The sequence below is a fragment of the Pleuronectes platessa genome, chromosome 16, assembly GCF_947347685.1.
Source record: "Pleuronectes platessa chromosome 16, fPlePla1.1, whole genome shotgun sequence".
NCBI classification, from domain to species: Eukaryota; Metazoa; Chordata; class Actinopteri; order Pleuronectiformes; family Pleuronectidae; genus Pleuronectes; species Pleuronectes platessa.
In genome coordinates, this window is record NC_070641.1 from 17,375,948 (window position 1) to 17,398,089 (window position 22,142).

A 22,142-nucleotide genomic window follows, 5' to 3' on the forward strand; every position below is an offset into this window, starting at 1 on the left:
CACTTATCCCAACAGGAAATTCCTCCAGAAAGCCTCGACCAGTTGTCTCTATCCCTCACAGCTCCAGAAGTTGTGAAAGAAGGAGGGAGGTCAGGACGGGGGGGGGGGGGGGGGGGACTAAAGCTTCAAAGAACAAAAAGCCAGGTTCAAACCGAATAATGTGGGAAAAAGTAAGAAGACGGCATCCACCTTGACACTTCTGTTCTTAGAGAGGCAACAGAGGATCAGCTAAGTCCACAAAGGCCGACATTACTTCAGTAATGAAAACAAATTAGATGGCTCTGGGCCTTTTGGGATCAGTGGGGGATTTTAAGAGCTTTTCTTGCATGTGTCTGTGAGTTTTTCTTTCCGCCTGTGCACAAAATCGATGGGCCTTGCCAAGAGTCTTCATCTCACTGGGTAACAAGCCCTGGTATCCAGCAGCACACGTATTATAAGCTAAAAGTGATGAGAGGAGGAGAAAACATTCCCGGTTTGAGAGTTTCAGTAAACTGCAGGGTTAGCGAAAAAAGCAGACCCCCTTATACTCAGATACAGAAAGCAGTAACAGCTCAACAGTCTGAATTCCCTTAGTATCTTTGTTTGTTCTCTGCTTTTGACTGTGATCTGAAACATGACGGGTAAATAAAAAAGGCTGAATGCTGACATGTCTAAAGCTCGAACACATACACTTTAATTGGAAAGTTCTTCAAAGCTGAAGCAACGCTGTGTTTTAGGATTGTTGCAGGTTCTCTACAAGTCATACAATAAATTTGAGGTTATCAGATGAAGATGTAAAATATAAAGATAGACCCCCACACACACACACACACACACACTGATCTGCCCATCCTCATGCACTGTCTATTGACTATAAACTAGCCAAACCTGAAAGTTCCCAAATCCATCTTCATCACCCTTCCTGTCTTTCTTCTCCCTCTGATTTAATTTTCCTGAAGGACAACGTGGCGGCTGACCAGTTGTTCCCTTTCCCATCTGTGTTTACTCTAACTGAGCGTGAACACACAACCAACGCAGATAAAGACATTCAGATGCAAACATATGCACACACACACACACACACACACACACACACACACAAACACAAACACGCACACACACAACAGCAGATCAACAGAGGACCATGGCGGTCGTTTATTTTTGACTATCCCTGAAGACTTTAATCCTTAACAAGCCACAACGGCATGAAAGGCTTGGTACCATTTTCCCCCCTAATTAGTTCAGAGTGAGGCTTGTTAAAATGCCATCTTCCCGCAGCACATGACTGATGATAGAAAAGCATTTGATTTAGCGGCGCTGTCTTTTTTTATGCTCCCTAATGAATGTGTTTATTAATTACCTGAGAAGCGACAACCTGTTCTGTCGAGTGCTAAAAGTTCCAAGTTCCCGCAGTTCATCCATCACTTCCCTCAGCTCGGAGCAGGAACGGCTTCATTTGAGCAGCCTGTCACTTATTTTCCACGCCGCTTTTCTTCACCGTCCCAAAATGGATTGCACAGCACCGAGTGAAATCGTCAGTACATAAAAACGAGAACTTCGATGCCTCAACCGAAGAAAGCAATCAAAAGAGTCTTTCCAGAAAGCTATTTTGCAGACTGGAGGGGGGGGGGGGCATATCGCTGCACTAGTGTTTGTGCTTTGTTTCTCCCACTGCTGAACTTTTCTATTTAAACCTGTCAACAGTCTTGTTTTGCTCGATGGTTTGCGGTCAAATGCCATTTCCCAAATAGAAACCATCTATCAGGGGCTAAGTGGTGGCTGAGAGATGTCGTTGTGGTTGTGAGTGGGTGACGGCGGCGAAGGGGGGAAGTGGTGGAACCGCTGGGAAAACAGTTCTGAGGGCTGCATTTATCCTTGTGTAAGAGCTAAGTGGCATGGAGCGAGTCCACGCCACAAGGGGATAAATAAAGTTAATTTGTATTTGGAAGGAATCACAGATTTCGGATGTTGTCACACTGTGACCGAGAAAACTTTTTCAAGTGCGGTAAATGATGCTCAAATGTAAAAAGGTTAGAGTCTAAACAGGATATTCTCAGTTATTCTGCACTATTATTGTTCACAGAGCGTATCAGCGTCTATGCATCATCATGTGACGGCCACATTTTGCAATGTGACCTTAAATGCCACTGCAGACTGTGTCCCAATGCATCATCCTGTAATGATGATGGGATGTTTTTCCCGTTTGTTCGTGTACCATTTTGTGAAAAGCTAAATAACATTGCACTATAACATTCCAACTAGGTGGGCTTGTGTTTTTCAGCCACATTAGCACCCTGGGTCTGGGGATGGTTGAGTCCAACGCTTAAGTCCTCCTGACTCTGACGATCCTCGGATTTCCCTTCTGTCACCAGCAGGTCGACATGCTTGGTATTTGTTAAAATGCATTGAGAATTATGAATGCATTAAATAAATACATGAATCATTCCCTAACATTTCATTTGGATCTGGATTTCAACATCGATTACACTACAGATATTCATGGTTTTCCAGATCAGATATCCTGCTGTTTACTTTCCCTCTAGCGCCACTAGGTGGAGGTTGTGATAACAAATCAACCTTTGGGAGGATGATAAACACTTGTATATTGAGATGTGTATTTCTTTTCTTTTGCAAACCTTCTACACACAGATGCCGCTCTATAATGATAATGCAGCATCAAAAGGAATATAACATTTTTTTTATCTTTTCTTATATCGAGTTTCCCTTCAAGCTTGCAGGTTGACAGGTCCATTGGGAGACAGTTGTTACTGGAAACTGTCTGCTCCTCACACACAGTCTCTGTCTGTATCTACTCAAGCTGCTTTGTCACGAACCTAAAGGGATAAAGATAAACACTTGTGGATGATATAATATTCTCAGGTGTAAAACTGAAGAATAGGAAAACCTCCTCTCCTGTGGTTTGTCACACCTGACATGGGTTTTACCTCAGACTAGCCCTCCTTTTGTGAACGATCTTCCCAGCAGCAGCAGCAGACCTGACCCAGTGTCCCTGCACCTCCAGCACAGAGGCTCCTCTGTTTGCATCACTGCTGCCCGGAGCCACAGGAAGGAGGGTGCATGGGAGGGACAGGATGACCCAGTCTCGCCCCTGGATCAGGTTCCTGCCACTCTGGCCCGGTGATACCAGACCTGACAGCCCCTCCCACATCCTGCTCAGACAATGGGCAAAGCCAAGGAGAACCCTCCTCTGGTTTAATTGGTAGACAATGATCGCATTCTCCGCCCCCTCTTCAGGCCCCTGTCAGGGGGATAGGGGAGTCACACACACGGCCTAATTGCCACCTTGCGTGGGACAGGCTTAGACAAGCATGGGCCCGGGCCACAATGGATGTATTAACCTCTGTGCACGTTATCACAAAAGGCCCAAGTTACAGAGCCACAATGCTCTCTCTCTTTCTCTCCGCGGAAGAACTGTTTCATTCATTCAGCTCGGGGAGAGATTGAGGTGGACTGTGATAGATCTACCTGGGAAAGGTCCTTATCTAATGTCTGAGCTCGGCAGTACGGGGTGGTGCAGTGCGTGTGGTCCATTGTTGAGGGCCCACACTTGATTTAGTGACCAAGTAACAATGAAGCATGTGTGCTCTATCATTTTCAGACTGCTCCAATGAAAGACAAGGAAAGAGTGGTACCTTATTGCGGCTTCTGAGAAAGACTTCAATTAAAAACAAGGGCAATTAGCAAGATTTTATGTTGCACCTTCAGTTGTTTTCTAATTTGACGGGGTAAATTGTTATAATGTAAGGTCTTAATCACAGATAGTGGCTTCACGGTGGCACTTAGAGGATAATAAGCTTCTGAAAACTCCCCTCAATTAAATACAGCGTTCCTGAAAGCTCATTTAAAATATCAACCTTGGATGTTATTCAGCAGATCCCGCTGCAGAAGGAAACATGAAATATCCTTCAGGAGATTCAGCCTGCTTGCATATCCTCATAAAAACAAACGCTTAATCGGGAATTCACATCCTGGAGCAAAATCTGTTTTCTGCATTCCAGACAAATGTGCCAGTGACATTCCAGAAGGGAAGTTCAGGAATTTCCCCATCCAGTATTTTAAACTGTAATGATATGATGGAATGCCTGACCTACATGCCTAACCACGTACAGCAGTGGACAGAGAAAGGGCCGGGAACCACAATAAGCATGCACAGTTGCGAAAAAATCTTAATCACCCAGGATGTGGTGTAACACAGAGGAGGACACACACTCTGGTCCACACGTACAGGCACAGAGACGCAGGCATACACTGTACATCTGAGATCCAAATCCCAGGAAGGAACCTGTTGGTTTCAAGGCTAAAGAGACTTTTTGATCTGTCCATCAAATCTTCCTCCTCCTGAAGGTGCGTGTGAAGGTGACTGAGGGAAGCTTGTTGTGAAAACTCCAAAACTGTCACAAGACTCAAGGTTCAAATTTACATGAAGTCAGTGACTAATCCTGTCCTCACCAGAGTTACACAAGGATCCACTCTACACTCTCTGCACTGTTACACACAGCTTTTATATGCACTGTGTTTCCTTCATCGATCTTAACCCCTAACATAAAGTGAACAAAAAGAAAAGCAAGCCATAAAAAGAAACCTGTTTTAGTTTTTCAAAAAGCGCAGAGAACAATGACACGTCACCACCTCAGTGGGAAAAGGAGAGTTATCATGTGATTTTTTGTATTAGCTGGAATCATAACGACTAATTGATGAGGATTGAGGATTTACCTTTGGCCAGTTGGGGTCTTTCAATCAAAACATATAAAAGACCTAATGTGATGATGTCGGGAAGTAGCAAGGGATCATGGGAGTGTTTGTGCTCATCACTGTTGCCAAAAATCTACCTGACGCGACTCTTATTAACTTATACTGCACTTTTTTAAAGTTTTGGATCCATTGTGATGTGATCATCACAAACAAGGGAAGGTAAAGGAGCTGACTGGCTAACAGTGGGCTTTTCCTTATTCATATGTAATTTTCTCCCGAGGTTATAGAAAAGTAAGACACGGGTAAAACAGATGAAAGGTGACTAAAATTAAACATCACATTTTATATAGCGTAAGTACACAAGTCTGCGAAATATGTTACATAGGTGTTACATATTATATCCCTAATATTTGCCTTAATTTTCAGTTGCCCACAACCTCATGGTCATGCATCTCTACCTGTTTGATGAAGTGGATGTGTAAAATCTTACAATATGTGACAGGATGAACATAAAAAATCCATAAAAAAAAGGACCAAAACCAAAACGGAGAACTACACACGAGTAAATCCCTCATGGTTTCATCTCCAGCAGCTCATCTGGCCTGTAACAACATTACGATCAGGGCCCACCACAGCTCCGCCACACTGTACACTGTGCATACAGACACTTGTTTGACAGAGAGGGAGAAAAGTGAGGGAATCTAAAAATACAGATCAGAGAGGCTCTGAATGGAGGTGAGGGACAAGCCGAGGATTAGTACCGCCTCAGCAAATCAAACAAACAAGTCCTTAAAGGAGCATGGACAGGAGATGGAGACATAGAGAGGGACCGAGAGAGAGAGAGAGGGAGAGAAAGTGGGAGGGGGGGGGGGGGGGGGGGGGGGGAGAGGGATGGTGATGAAAAAAGAAGAAAAAAAAACACAGCTACTTCAAGAGCTGACCTAGTAAAACATTCATGAGAACTGTCTTTATGGGAAGTTTGCATGTGTTAGAGTGAGAGCGGGGAGGCTGCACTGGGAGTCTAAAATAAGACAGTCCTCTGTGTTTCTGGGTCTCTGTTGGGAGGCTGCGTGAGTGTGCCTGTCAGGGAAAGAAAAAGTTCTTTCAGATTGGAGATGACATGCTACAGCGCTGATCTCTCTCTGAAACGTGAATATCGAGGATAGACACGGAACTGAGGCGAGAGAGAGAGACGGAGGAAGAAAGAGGAACATGAAAATACGTCTCTTCTTCTCTCAGCACGCCCGATGGAGGGTGAAGAAATGGGTCGGTCGTAATTATGACAGATGTGAATGATATATAATCACTGATTGTACGATTGCACCCAAACACACAAACGTATAATAATGACATGTAATAAATCGGCAGAATTCAGATATGTGACACTTCAATCCAAAAAATTGCAGCAAGCAATTCTGCAGAAGGCTTTCTCTCAGCTAACTCTAATACTCAATTCAAATACTGTATGTGTGTGTCTGTGTGTGTGTGTTTGTGTGCGTGTGTGTGTCCTGATGACTGGGCAGATGTGACAAACCACTGAATGCAGCTGGTTACAAGACTGTTAAAGCGATGCAGCAGCGCAATAATTGACTGGCTCATCTCACGGCCTACAGGAGGTCAAGGCATCACAGCGCCCACACACTGACTGCACTGGACATGGACACACACACACTTACGCAGTCGTACGTCCATGGTTACTAAGCCACACACAAACTTCAAGTTCTAACACAAACAACCCACATCATTCACGAGGCAGCTTCAGTGTGTAGCTGCGAGATCAAGGATTTCATGAAGTGGGTTTGTTCAAACAGACGCCTTGAAGTGGAAACATGTAAATCAGGGGGTAAATGATGGCAAAGGAAAAACACACAACATTTACATGGATGGTAGAAAGTCACGCTGAGACTGTGGACATTATCATCCCGAGTTGGGACGACACCAAAGTCTTTGATGGACTCAATAACAGGGAGGAGGAGAGAGGAGCATGGAGTCGTGTGAAAGTGTCGCTGTGTAAGACGAGCTATCCAAATTCATCTTCGAGACCTGCGGAGGGAGTCAATAGCACCCGGAGAGGAGCTGCTGGGTCTGACCCCCCCCCCCCCCCCCCCCCGGCTGCCTGGCTGCAAGTACAAAGCTGCATGAGAAACAGATGTTGTGAACGCCTGACACCGGAGCACTCTCACTCTGTGCTTGTGTGTGTATTTGTGTGTATGTGTGTGTGTGTGTGTGTGTCTGTGTGTGTGTGTGCGTGTGTGAGAGAGAGAGATAGAGACAACAATAAAATATGGAAAAGAGATGAGGGAAAACACGGCAGATAAGGTTTGATAGCAGATGTTTTTGTTTGCCCCACGTGTGTCTGATTTCCCCCACTTTCTAAAACACAGAACAAATAAAAGATCAATCAGAGAAGAGTGTATCCACTTATTGTAGATTAAATAAAATATTGGTCCGTTAAGCTAAACTGTAAACGGTCTGATTAACTTTTGTTTTGCATTTTTTTCCCTTCTCAGCTATTCTACAGAATCAGTGCATGGCAGCTTTGATCAGGGCTTGATTGAAGGTCACTGTCCGGACCGTCACTTTGCTGTCTGCCCTGGCATCAAACTCAGCGCTCTACAGTACACTTTGGATTTATAGCCTCCTCCATCTCTGACTACACCTGTACCCTACAGACTGTCATTCATTTCAAACGCCCCCTCAGACAAATTGCTTGGCATCCTGAGCTGCTGCCCTGCTCCCTGATTGGTCCAGTGGGCCTGTGAGCGAGCTCAATGGGTCGCCTGTGAGGCTGCTCTGATGCCGGGACGACACCACAGGGGGCACTACTGAAAACCTGAAGAGGCTCTTTCTGCCATAAGCACCGGAACAAGGCAGGAAGAAGCCTCAGAGCCGTGCAGCCAAGGTTTACATAACGTATCAGGGAGTGAAAAGATAAATGTGAAAACTCAGCTGAAGCTTCTTTCATAATATGCAAGATTGAGGTCAGGAGCAAAAACTCTGTCGTGGACGATAGGACGAGGACGTTAATGTGAAAAGATTTGATGCTTCATCACATTTGAAGTCTCTCTGTGCTTTAAGGCTTCTGACTTGTCATCGTGAAAATCAGTAGGTCAGTGTTAAGTAGTGAGTAGCTGTAGTGAACGAGCTGCTCTTCCTCGGTGTGCACAGGCTCACGTTCACCACCTTCTGTGTCACATGTCCACAGCTCTGATTGAGCTGCTACAGCTGCCTCGCCGCGCACAGCAGATTCTCCAGAACCAGCTCTGGGTGATGGAGGGTGCACGAACTCCTTAACCCCCACAGTGCCTTCTCTCAGCGGATTGTGTGTACATGGATGTGCGAGTGTGTGAGGTGCAGCTGTGCGAACAGCTGTCTATAGTAACGTGCTTCCTCTGTGTCTCTACACACACCCAGAGATGAGCTCAGACGGCACCTTTCAAAAGTGCCTCCGACTTATGGGAACCAGCAGAGTTCGTCTGGCCCCCGTGGGAGCTCTTCAGTGAAACACTGGGAGACGAGTGACTAACAAAGAAGAAAAACAAATTCAAATTCTACAATTTTAATATGTTCCCCTTTCAAGTCTAAAATAGTGAAATCTATAATGATGTATTCAGGAGGGGGTTTTGTGTGTATTCGTACAGTGCATGTCTTCTGTGCATATATTTACATGCATATGCTTGTATGTTTATTCATGCATGTGTATGTGGTCATGCTTCATTCATCCATGAAATGAGACATGCATGTCTCGAACAATGGGACTGCTTTGGATTGCGATGGATCTTGTGAAGCTTGATGAGATTTGGCTTTTCTACATAACATGACGGCATTATCCTTCTCCTCCCTCTGGATTTCATTGGGTTTGCGTCCATGGTCGTCACTGTTTAGTGAAAAAAGGGACAACGCAATCTGTGGACCAGCTTTTGCTATCATTCGGTCCACAGATGCTTATTATCTGGGCCGCAAGTTTACAGGATTGGGATCCAGGCATATGGATCTAAAATCTCCACGGTTAAAGAAGATTAAATGTTTATTCTTGTACCGAGGAAGTATTTGCAGGCAGAAGGGGAATTCGTCAGCATTGAACTCGCCCATAAAAACCACAAGTGATCAAAGAACAGCTCTGTTTCCTCCTGCACTTAACATGAATGCATGTAAATCAATAATAAAAGCATCAGTCTTTAATGATTAGATGAATAACCATGACGAAGGAGAGGTTGTCTCCAGAGGACATTAGATGCTTTCAGTCTTAATTGAATATCTGAACGGAACGAGAGAGAGAGAGAGAAGATCCATGTAGGAACGTCAGTCATAACCCAACTGGGACACAGTGGATATGATGAGGCCTCCGATGGTTATGAAATAGCCTGCAGAAGATTAAAATGAAGCAGCCTCTTGGGTGTTGCAGCTCACAGGCTCCACAGCCACTGGGTTTACTGGCAGTAAGAGCCCAAGCTTGTCAAAACTGATTGGGTTCACCCCAAACGAGGACGTGGTCTGATTCCCCGCGGTGCCAAAGGACGGGCATGGTTGTCCTACATATATGCTCTCGCACACGTGTTTACATGTTACGTACCCTGCTTGTTGATATAACAGCTCTCGGCGAGACTGGGGCATGTGCACAACAAACAGGGAGGATCAAAGTCATTCCTGCTATTCTTGCGATTCACGAACCGTTTTTGAACTGCGGGGCTATCAACCGAATCAAAGCGAGGGGGTGGGAACCGGCTTGTCAAAGAGCTCATGATGGAGAAATGTATTCTTTCTTTGCAGATCTGAGGCTTACACCTCCTCCCTCAATCCCTCAACCCTCTGTCTGACAAATCCAATTAGCATGACATGAACATTATGGGTAGGGTTGTGTGCAAACTGCGACCAGTATCTTGGCAGGGATATGGGCAGGCAGGGCACCAGGCACATGGGCCAGACAGACACGGAGGCCTGGCATGGAGGGGTCTCCATTGGGCCTGGTCCCTGGCTCCAGCTGGAAGACCCCGGTTCCTTGACGGGTTGGCAGTGCGTACTGCTCCCTCCCCCTCTGGTCCTCACATTTGTCCTCCAATAACAAACCTTTCTCTCTTTTCACTTGCCATTTCAATGATTTTCTTTCTCTACAGCCTATGAGCAGCTTATCCCAGAGAAATTTGACATTATATAATAAAACAATATATATATATATGATAATATATAATTTTATCGATCCTGTGTGAATTTTTGGAGGATAAAGTAAAGATTTTTCCAGGATTCCTCCAGCTATTGCTTTTAGGTGGCTGAGGTATTATGATGAGGGCAGATGCCTACTGCTTTGCATAGATCGACATTAAAAAAAAAATTTACAATAACAACAAATTAGGAAATAGGGGCGGATAATGGGGGAAACAAGCCACCGTGAGCGAGAACACTTCCCCTGATTGCAGTTAGAAAAATTTAATGAGCGTCTTTACATCACCAAACACAATCATGGAGTTAGTCAGGCAGATGCAATGAAGCTCTTAACTTTCTCTCCCCCTGAACAGCACCGAGAGAACGTTGCATGGTGATGTCTGACAACCTGTCAGCTGGTGCAGCCTCTCTCCCGGCCCGTGCCAGTGTCGAGATTTGAATTCAACTCAAAGGAGGCCCACGACATCAAAGTGTCTTTGAAGCACCACTTGACGCTGCACAATGGGACAGGTGAAGTAAAACAACGCAACACAGCAACGCTCTGAACTACTGTACCCAGAATGCACCACTCAATTCCTCAAATAAAAGAAGGACACCTCAATGCCACGATGGGAACAACAAAACCACACGTTGTGCTTTTGCAAAAGTAGAACAAGGTTGTTTTTCTTCATTATTTCTCTCAGATATTTTTATATTTCTTCTCTGAGGACATAAGTATGACATTGTAAACACTGGAGATAAATGGTAGTGACAGTCAAAGCAGAGACCCTAAATAAAATATGACAGGCTAAATAAAGAGCTGCAGGAATCTGTAGTATGTATTTCAGAAACCGTAATTAACGTCAGAACGGTTTACGATGGCAGCTGGAAAAAGACTGTTTTATTTATATCCACTGTAGGAAATCAGCTCTTTCACGTTTAGTTAACTGGGCAGATTGATACATTTCTGCAGGGTTTACACCAGGATTCAAATCCAGGATATCTTTGCTTCATAGTGGGAGGAAGAGGAGATGCATCACTCGTCTTTATATACAGTCTATTTTCTCTAACAAGACACGAAACTATGGATTATAATGCCTGACTTGCTCCTCATACTGTAAATACCACAGGCTGCCCTGAGCACAGCCATGGACCACAACATGACACTTCAGGTACGACTCATGCACGTGCACATATTGTCCAATTGTCCATGTTGCCTGGAAGCACCCCCTGCATGTTTAGTCCAGTCTGATAGCAACTAAAAAATACACACACAGACACACACACACACAAACACACACAAACGCAGGGTAATCTTAGTTTTTGTTAGGTATGACTCAGCCTGATGTTGCCTGCTGGGTGCTGCTGTTGACCTTTTGCATGAATGCAAACTGCAAAAGATGCTCAGATTGCCATAAGTTGAACCATTTTCTCTGAGGCCCATTCTGTAAAAACAATGCCTCGTATCCTAACAGGCGGCAAAACTCGCCACGGCTTCACCCTGAAGTGAAATTTCAAGTCAGGAGACAAGAAGATGACTCATTCAAAAGTACAAATCCGAATCGTCGCTGCTGCGGTTTCATGCGAAGGGTTAAGGTTGTACTGCATCCAGGAAGAGAGGAGCATCGGAAAGAGTGGGTGAAGAAAACTTTGAATAAACTTTGCAGCCTCTCCATAAATCAAGTTGTGACAGTGATAAGATATTCGGTGGCAACATTTCATCATTTTTCAAGCTGAAGCTGGAACCCATTGGCCTGAACTCCTTATCCTCCCACTGATGTGACTGTGGATGCTATGGTAATGGGATTGGTCCACTAGAAATAAAGAATAACCACGTTTCTGCAAGAAAAATCCCACAAACACCAGCCTCTGTCTGTCTCTACCTCTTTCTCCCAGAGTCTAACACTCTCCGCTGAGACTCTCGTGTAGAAAACCATTATGCATTTCACAGCAATCAAACCAGGTTCCTGAGCAATTACTTCTGATCGCAGCCCAGTTGGCCTGGACACTGTTTATCCCTGATGGCGAGGGAATCCATCGGGCAGAACTCACCAACAGCTGACTGGGAGGGTTATTTCTTTTTCATGTGCAACGCGCCTTTGTCAGCATATATGCCTCCCCAAAGACGTCTTCATGATGGCTCAGTGCTCATTTTAATTAACACATAAGCCGGCTGATGTTAATTAAAAAGCAGACAGACGACTCCCCATCAGAAAAAAGATCACACAGAGGGGAGAGGGAGTATCCGAACACAACGCGCCAGTGCTTGGTTCTCATCCCGATGGGATTTTGAGAAGCACTCTCGAAACATATAGCCCACATTACGAGTGGGCTCGTCAAACCAAATGCATCAAACAGATTTTTGATGTTAGTTCTCATTAAGGGAGCAATAGAGATTCTCCCCAAATGATAATAATCTACGACACCCTGAGGATGTAACCCAGAGCACCTGTGGTTTAACTGGGCTGTCATACGGTGGGTACTTACTTCATGGGCTTGAAAAGCGCTTGTCCGTAGTTCTGGAAAGTCATGATCAGCTTCAGCTGGGTGCCTCCGGATTTCATGGCTGGGGAGAAAGAAGTGGAGACGTCAGATCACTGTCTGAGTATAACAAAACACACACTTAGACACACAAACCAACATAAAGTGTCTTGGTCGGTTGCAAAGCCATCAGAATACCAGAGTGTCTTGTAATCTTCAAGTCTCTAAACACCATTCCTTCAAAAGATATAGTGTTTTCATGATGGTGATGGAGAGCGCTGCCTTAACATGTTGGTACAAAATCTCTGGTTTTTAACTGGGTGACTCTGAAGACCATCACATATGATTTTTCATAATTTCACTCATCAACCATTCAGTGACCCCCTCATGCCCTGTTGCCATCCAGGAAGAGACCACACCCATTACCATCAATATGTTTCATTTTAGGATGATGATGATGATGATGATGATGATGATGATGATGATCTCCCACAACAACTTTTGCATTGATCTGCTGTGACCCCTCCAATGTGAGGGTCAAGTATCCAGGCCGGCACTGTTCTCTTGGTGAAAGCCACACATGCACTCACCCACCCACCCAAATGGAGAAGGATCACTCAACCGACCACATCCCCTCCTTTTTTTTTTCACGTCTCTGTGGACCAGAGCACTTTGACTTGAGGTTTATCTACTGCAGAGCGGCTATAATATCAATGGGGCTCTGTCCTACACAAGTTTACTGACGTCTTAAGAGGAAAATACAGACGTTGAGCAGCCTTCATGATTGAGACTCATTCAGTCTGTGCACTAGAGTTATTTTCTTATTTGCATCTTGACACAAAATCAGAACTGGGCCTCCTCCCTGTTTTCCTACGGAGGATGGTGGGATGTTAATGGCTTAATTGTACCTTGAGCTGCATCTGTGTGCAAGCATCTGCATTTGTGATGTTTCCCCCTCATTTATTCAGGTTTATTCCTTTAATTGGTCACCCATCTGTACATAAACATACAGTAAACACACACCAACGCACTGCACGCGCGCTTAGACAGCTGTTCCCTCATTTGCCAATTTGGAGAACTCAGCGCTGCATGAATGTGTAATAGAGCCATCACATCTGCTGACCAATGGAACAGGCAGCGTACAAATCAAAGTGCAACTGTGTCAGTCCGAGGAGTTTGCTGTGACTGAGAACGGAAACACTGGCACGGGAAGCATCTGGTGACTTCTAATTAATATCTGGATCTGGGTTTGATGGAAGGATGAACATGCTAATGAAATGTATTTTTTCCAACAGATTGACTTTGACTTTGAGACAAAATGTCATGAAAGTCCAAACTATTCAGCCGCAGATGATCAGTTCATTCAAGGACTTAATGGACTTTGCTTCGGGGATAAAAAATCCTCTTGCATCAGTCTGAACAATCCTTTTTTTCCTGATTATCAAAAATCTTTTCCCCCCCCCACTGTGCATTCCTATCAGCGTGTGTATGTATGTGCACATGCACCGTAACAGACCAGATTCTGACCAGATGTTTCTCTTCAGGCCTCTGTGGACTGCACACATCCGCGGTGTCTCCCAGAGGCCGACGGAGACGCACTGTGAGCTCCCCCGAGACAAAGGGGCCTTAGCTCTGTCTAAACGCCTTGTGTTTCTGTCATAATGGACAGGATTTCGCAGGGATTTGCCCGTTTATTACAGCGCATTAACTTGAGCATATTACTCAACACAGCGCTTCTGCCGAGCCCCAATATCAACATAAGCCCCCTGTCGTGGACCCGCTCATTGACTGGCCTCGCTGGCTGAGTGGCTGGCCGCACTCTCCCCCCTGCTCAGCGCTGTGTTTAGTGTTTATTGACTCTCTTGCCGTTTCTCTCGGCTCTCTCAGTCGGCTGCTCGGTTTTTCCTCCTTTCCTTTGTGTGTGTGTGTGTGTGTGTATGTCATCCTTTTACTCATATTCTCTCTGTTATGCTCTGTCTGTCTCACTTAATCTTACTCACCGCTGGCAACCCTCCCCATTTACTGTGAGTCATTCTCAAAAGCTTTTGAATTTTTACATACACTGTTGCACAAAGTACAATCTTCCTAACCTCAGGTCAGTGCATTTTCTTTTACGACATGGGATGGACACCGAGTCAAATCAAAGCCAAAGAATACACTCAGGAGTATAAGGTCTACGCATGTGCCAGATTCGCTGAAGCCAGGTCAAGTGCACAGTGCCCCCGGAGTAATCTTTAAACTTAGTGAAGCTGTACATCCAAACTAAAACCTTTGAGAGATTGCAAATGACTCAACTATGTTTTAATGCGGTGACCTTGAACCCTTAAGCCACGATCCTTGGGGAGCTGACCTCGATTCACTGCTCGATGCTGGCCATTTATAAAATTTGGTTTCTAATCAGAAACTACAAAAGGTAATCCCCTGTGGAAAAACCCGGGCAAAGCTCGGCTGATTGTTTCCCGGGCTTGTATAAGCTCTGACATGCAACCAAACAACAGGGACAACAGTGAACTTCAACAAGACATTCTCCTCGTTCGCCTGAAGGCCATCTGTCTGGGTATCTGTGAGGGGACAGTATGTGTCTCTCCTCGTCCAACCATCTCTATCTCTGCCCCGTTTCCTCCGAGCGCCTAGAAATGAATCGATGCCCCCGTCTTTGTCTCCACACCTTCGCGTTCACTCGTCTTTCAGGAAGCTCCAGGCCTCCCCCACCACTACCAGATCCCCCTCCCGCGCCGTGATGATGAATCCACCCTGCTCTCACCTACGACACCTCACAGGACTGAGAGCATGATTTATGAGTCCAGCTGGAAAACTGACCAAAAGGCCACAGCCTGCCCCAACAGGGAGACAGACACAGAGGAGGGAGGGAGAGGAGAGAGCGAGCCAGGAGGAGCTGGGCGCTATCTTAGAGAAAATGCTGAACGGGGGAACTTTCTAATGCTGCCTGTGTTTCTGTAATTTCAGTGAGACAGATAAGTGGTAAGTGTGTGCGCCAATTACGCGGCACAGAAGCTGTAATGCATGCTTGCAGGCACACGCGTAAACAGACGCTGCAGTGGGGTTTTCTCTTCTGCAGACAGACAGTGTTTTGGAATCGGTGTGTCTGGGTACAGATTGATGGTTTATATATTATAAACAGAGGGGGCAAAAAAGCGATACACACAAACTCCTAACGTGCAAGCTGAGATGTGTAGCAGGAAGGATTGTGAGCTGCCTGCGAGGGATGGAGGGACAGGCACAGGGAAGTGGAATGTGTAATTTTCTCCTCTGATATTTTCACACATAGACAAACTCCCTTTCTCAAAGATTTGGCCAAGATGGGTTGAAAATAATGAGCAGATAAAAGCTCAGACAAAGAACGTCTGCACCATAATTTACACACTTACAGTGTAATGTCTCGACGCTCACTCACTACCGAGAAGATACTTGCACTGATTTTCGCTGATGATCTAAAAGCAAAATGTCTCCAGATGAGAAGAAGTAATGGATTTTTTAGGAATAAAAGGAATGTTTAGATATTGGGAAGACAAATTCTTCTCAAATGTTCTTTCTCCTTATTTTGCCATTAGGGTTTATGTAAAAATATTTAATAGCTGAGTTCAGTTTTTTTTTTTTTTTAACGAATGTTTCATCCTCTTCTTCTGTCTTTTTGGGGATTTGAACCTTCAAATGATATCGAAGTGAATCACAGCTTCCACAGGAACTAAACTTCCTGGTGCTGACACAATTTAACAAACACGGAAGCCCAGACACACACATTTCTCTCACACTGACACGCCCACATTATTTGATCAAGCCCCAGAGGGAAACCAAAGAGAGAAAAAAAAAAGGCCCGCACATAAGCATAAATACAGATAAAAAACAGATGTGTGTGACTGTGGCCTCCTTCCCACGCACACTCACACTGCTCACTAATATAGAGTGTGCAGTGTAATACAAGTCACTCAGACAAGTCACACTCGGGTCTAACCAGTGTGGAGGCACTGACCTTTCAATGCCGAAAGTAAATACTCTTTATTGTATTGACCCTGCAGAAGTTTCACTGACCCACACACTGTACTAATTAAATGAATGCACCTACAATATAATCTCTTATACTCGTTACACTGTCAGAAACGTTAATAAATGTAAACAAAGGAAAGAAAATGTCATTGCTGAACTACACACAGATCAATAGGTCAAAGGTAACCAATAATCAATACAGCGAGTGCACTTATACCACACACATCCTACCATCATCTACACTGCACACACACCTCGGCAACACAGCCCCTTTCCCGACTCACTGACTCACCCACACTGGTGATGCTCTGTGTGACAAGGTCCTTCAGCAGGGCGTCCAGCACGTGACTGTGTCGGCCGTACAGCTCGTAGCGGTTGATCCCGATGTGGAAACGCAGCCAGTTGGGGTACGACTCGGCCGTCACCTCTCCAGTCGGGGGGAACTCGTCCTCCTCTTGGTTCCCATCCTCGTTGTGCCTGGAGAGGAGGAGAGGACGGGGGGAGGAGGGGGAGAGGAGAGGAGAGGAGATTTAACGAGAAGTTGTGGTGCGAGCAGATTCCCCCTGAGATTATTTTTAGTGTCTGTAATAGAATGGTACAGAGCATTTGTTGCCGTCTCCTAATATAGACTAACCCCATCCGACTAAGTGATGCCGGAGGAAGTGGCACAGAACACTCCATCTTTATAACACATGGATCTGTTGTTAGTATAATGAACATGTGTTTAAAACGCAGCCGCTCTGCCCACAAAATAATCCACTTATATACTCAAGAATCCAGCAGGATGAGAACCTGTAAATCATGTGCACAAATGGATAAGACGGCTTCACGAAAAGGAGAGATGGGTGGATGCAGCAGATGGATGAGTGGACATTAGACTGGAGGCAGAGAAGAGACAGAAACTGACTGGACGGATGGAAGGAACTGTCTGCTGACATCTAGATAGATAGATAGATAGATAGATAGATAGATAGATAGATGTATCTAAGTATATAGATAGCTGTTTAGATAGATTTAACGATAGATAGATAGATAGATGATTTAACGATAGATAGATGAAAGATAGATAGCTAGATAGATAGATAGATCTATAGATAGATAGATGCATAGATAGATAGATGCATAGTTGTATAGATGTATAGATAGATAGATGTATTGAAAGATGGATGTATAGATAGATGTATAGATGTATAGCTAGATAGATAGATAGCTGTATAGATAGATAGATGGATAGATGGAGGTATAGATGGATAAATGTATAGATAGATGTATAGATAGATAGATAAATAGCTGTACAGATGGATGGATGGAGATATAGATAGATATACTTGTAACCCTTTAAGTTTACTTTATTCTATAATCTTACCATCCTTGGTTCCCTGTTGCTCTTGGATAAAACCTCATGTCGGTGTTGACGTTAAACAAAGTGTCATCATCCGTGAGGGGAGGAAGGTCAACCTTGTATAAAGGATGCTCAAACAGAGTGGACAGTCTGGAGACACCGTGAGCATGCACGGTCCGACCCCCACTCGCCTCCCCCATGAGCGGCTTGTGGTCCTCCGCCTTCCCCGCCGCTGACGGTCCCGTCCGCGCGACGGTGTCCGCCCCGTCGCCGGCGGCCGTGATCTTCTCCAGGGAGTGGGACGTGAGGTTGGAGCTCGGCTCGTTGCTGAAATCCTGCAGGATCCTCAGCGTGTGCTTGTTAGGCCAGCCCGCTTCGGCCGCCGAGCGGGTGCGCTGCTGCTTCCCCCAGCCCTGCGACTCCCCGGCCGGGTGATGTGCGCACTGGCAGCCGCCGCCGTCCCCTCCGTCCGCCCGCTTCTCCAGCTTCGGTAACAAGTCTATCATGATGTGCATGGTGCACGCCACCAGGAACACCATGAGGATCAACACTCTGAATTTACGAAACAAGATCATCTTTGTGTTTTGGGGGTATTTTCTGCACACTGACGCAGCCGTGGGCTCTTTACGCGCGGCGCACCTTACGGCACCGACGTTGATGTCCGGCGCTGTTATTCGATGACAACGCAGCGATGTTTGCCGGAGGATTAACTGCGATCATCGCGCACAGAACGCGTGTGAGCTCATGTTAAAAACTCCATGGTGCCATCACTCTGTTCTTTCTTACAGTAGTCCAGATTTCCTCCCCGACAGGTGGACGCATCGGCGCATTGTGAGAGCTGGACACTTCTTCACTGGCAGCGGCTCAGGAAGTGCTCCTCATTCATCCCGTTGTTGAATAGGATTCAGTGTCAGGAGGACGGACCACTACATAAATCGTTAGGAAAGAGGGGGAGAGAGGGAGGGAGACAGACAGAGAGAGAGAGAGAGAGAGAGAGAGAGAGAGGTCCTGTTCTATTCTTCCTCAGAGCCGCTTCCTTGTGTTGCTGCCAGCACGAAGTGAGATGTCAAACGATGTCTCCTTTTGTGGAAAAAGTGACAAAAAAGGTCGATACAGGTCCGTAAAATCACAGCCGCCCCGGGGATGTTTTTTTTATAATAGTGATAATAATAATAATAAGAAGAAAATGAAAATTCCTCGAAAATAGCAGGTGATCCGTGGCAGAGATGCTCGGATGCTGCCCCGGCTTCTCCTCCTCGGCGGTGCGGTGGTGGTGGTGGCAGGTGCACGGATTCCTGTTTGTCATGTGTCCTCTCCTCGCTGCCGCCTTGTCCTCAGTCCAAGTGCTCGTCCAGGGTGGGTGTGTTAAATATTGTGATATCCGAGCCCAGCCTCGGTGCGTCATGAGGAAAGAGATTGGCTGCGTGTGCACATACAAGCAGCTCCACGGTGCCACGAGAGAGCGGAGCCTTGCCCCGGGGGGGAGACAGGCGAGGCTGCAGCCCTCCTGAATGCAGCCAGGGGGCGTTGGTACAACCTGAAACTGCACATAGTAATATATGAAGGGAGGGACAGTGGGGATGTATAGACTACACACTGTGGGCCATTCTTCAAAGTGCACACTAAGCCACTCCAACTGATGTGGTCTGAGGAACCACTGAAATCCATTGGTTTCATTTTTAACGAGAGCTTCACAGAGATGTAATAAACTTTATTTCTATAGCGCCTTTCAAAACAGAGGTACAAGGTTTTACAAGTTCTTTGAAGGGAAACACTGGGAAACAGCTTAAAGCGTACGAAACAAGCAATTGGAAGATCAGACAGCAGCAGATGGTTAATGATGAGAAAAGAGTAAACCTTTGTTTTGAAATCCAACGAGACCACTGTCAGTCGCTCTATTCACACGATAAGCTGATATAGATTTATAAATGCACTTGCTCTTTTGTGGCTTGTTCCCTAATGTGACTTATGTAATATACTGTACTTTTGATAAGTGGATGATTGACTTGCTGACAACCACGTTCACAGTCGTCCTGCCTCTGCTTGTCTGCCCGGAGCAGCAATAAAACATATATACACTCTATGTGAGGCCTGGGACATTAACATTACAGTCAAATAATTCAGTAATTCAAATTAAAGTCAATGACAGAGCAGGTGATCAGGAGGACCTTGACCAGTGATGGTGCTAAAACATACATCACACTCAATGTGAGCATGTGTGTGTCTTTAGTTATCAAACTGACGTCATGGGTCTTACTGTGCGGATCCCTTAAACTTTATTTTAGCCGTTTACAAATGTCAAAACTGTATTAATTCAATCCAAAGGTTTCTAATTAGGCTATTTTTTGTCCAAACACTAATCGTGTTTTACGGACATTTTCCAGTCAAAACACAAATACCTGGCTTCTCTGGGGCTATTTCTTCTATTTGCTGATAAAGTGTTGCACACCTTTCATTTAAACTGCGGGGGACAAAACACCTCACAGCAATTACTGCGGTCGGCACTTAAAGCTGGGCCGGACATCACAGGATTAAACGAATCACATTTCAAGTGGCATAGAGTTCCCTCAAGCTGCCGACTGCAGGCCCTTTGACTCCCGGATGAAAAATACGCAAATACGCACTCTTTAACCACGTTGTGACAAAGCAGACGGGAATAGAGGGCGAGCGAGAAATGTTTGCAGCTCAGGGGAATAGCACAAAGCAATAAAATGAACAAATGATGCACATTCCATTGGTTAGTGTGATATACAAGGCTCAGCAAGGGGGCTTGATTGGAAGAGCTTCACTTGGCTTCAGCCTGGATTTCCAGAGGGACTGAGTTGGAGTTCATGCAACTGCCAGATTTGTGCATCTAAATTAAACAGGATCTTAAAGCTAACAAGCAAACAAATAGTTCTCCCGAAAGGCGAGCCTGCTGTCTCAAATCATCGCCCGCTCCGAGCGAAACAAAGTGGCACACACAGACACGTTCGAATCCACTGATATTAAAAAAAGGTATTGCATAATTACATAATTTGCTTCTGTTCCTAAAGAGACAATAAAAGGTTAACCACATATGAGACATTTTATTATGGAAGCCGTCTGAGTCTGGAAGAGGTTTTTGGCACACGGCAGCTGTTGAGGAATCATTTGTAATCGTTAACTAAAAGAAACTCCTCAAACCGCAGATTCTACCAGTGAACTAAAGTCATGTTTTAAAAAAGTACGTTTTTAATCACCTTTTTTAATGCAAATGCAAACTCTAAAAATGTCACTTATGCTCTCTGCAGCAAATCAAATAAGAGCAGCTGTGGAAAGAGACATTCAGACATAATTCAGATCAGATGTCATTTTGATCTAAATTGATGTGGATTATGAAGGAAGACAACAAAAAAGCAATATGCATCCATTTTGTCCAAAGTACCTTGGAAAAAGTGACGTGTCTCCTTTGATTTGAACTCACGACGAGAAATGTTAACTCGAGAATTGGCCTTGAAGTTTTGAGGCATTTTATAAAGTACAAGGAGAAAAATGGAAAACACCACTTCGATCTTTTTACATCTCTTCTTTTTACATCTTACATCTTTTTTGCGGCTCTGACCTAGAACTCGAGCAACAACTAGCAAACAGCTTTTTTCCCCGATGCTTTGTTGCAATAAAATCATCCGACAGTCATCCGAGGCTCTGTCAAGTCATGAAGCTCAATAATGATGATTAAATTCAATATTGAACAAATGACCATGTGAACAGTGTGAAAAAGCATGAAGCACAGCATCATCAACACATCTGGGACAATGTGACCTGAGTCTCCAAAGGTGACTAATGTAGAGAAAGTAAAAAATACATGTTGACTGCAGAAATAATTCCCTAGATGACAGACATAAGAATAAACCTTAAAAATCTCATAAAATGGAGCAACAAATTGGTTTCACATAAAAGTGTTTTATGTGACCTAGTTTTCGGTAATCATAAACCATCATTTTATATTATCTAATCTCATCTCTTAAATAAATAATGATTTCCTGGTGCTTTAAGGTTATGTTGACCACAGTTCTTGGTTTAAAACCAGGGTAATTTCTCTGCATCAATGTTTAGTGTAAAAGTAGCCTTTTTGCTTATTTGGTTACCATGGGTACCAAGGGTCCTTTGGAGCCTCCAAATGGCCTTTTTGGAAAACGCCCAGACATGCCCTTAGTAAAACATCTGTAAAATATTCATTTTCTTTGGTATTGTGTTCAAATTTGATCTTGAGCTACTCAAGGCTTCATGCTAGGGTCCCATTGTGTTTTCCAGCTCATAAGTCCCAGCTAGAGTCATCAGCAGGCATCTGTTTACCAAAAATATTCAGGCGAAAATAAAAACCTTCTACCTAACTGTGTGCCAACTGCTATTACTCAATGCCAGTAGCACTTATAGTGATTCTGACTATTGGGAGGGGAAGATCAGAATGTTACCTTTCAAACGAGACCAAGATCATGCATGTACTCCAAATGGTTCAAGA

The 22,142-nt window shown here is 44.8% G+C and overlaps 1 protein-coding gene across 1 annotated transcript in view; it reads right to left on the bottom strand.

The window, feature by feature from the left end:
- The window catches only part of fam20ca (FAM20C golgi associated secretory pathway kinase a), a 32,258-nt gene extending 13,154 nt beyond the window's left edge, over positions 1-19,104 (bottom strand). The window contains exons 1-3 of the mRNA XM_053444280.1: positions 17,684-19,104; positions 16,610-16,794; positions 12,319-12,397 (exon numbers count right to left, since the gene is read on the bottom strand). Of these exons, the coding sequence (XP_053300255.1) occupies positions 12,319-12,397; positions 16,610-16,794; positions 17,684-18,234 (815 nt within the window). The 5' untranslated portion in view covers positions 18,235-19,104. The remainder of the gene's footprint in view (positions 1-12,318; positions 12,398-16,609; positions 16,795-17,683) is intronic.
- Between the last annotated feature and the right edge of the window lie 3,038 nt (positions 19,105-22,142).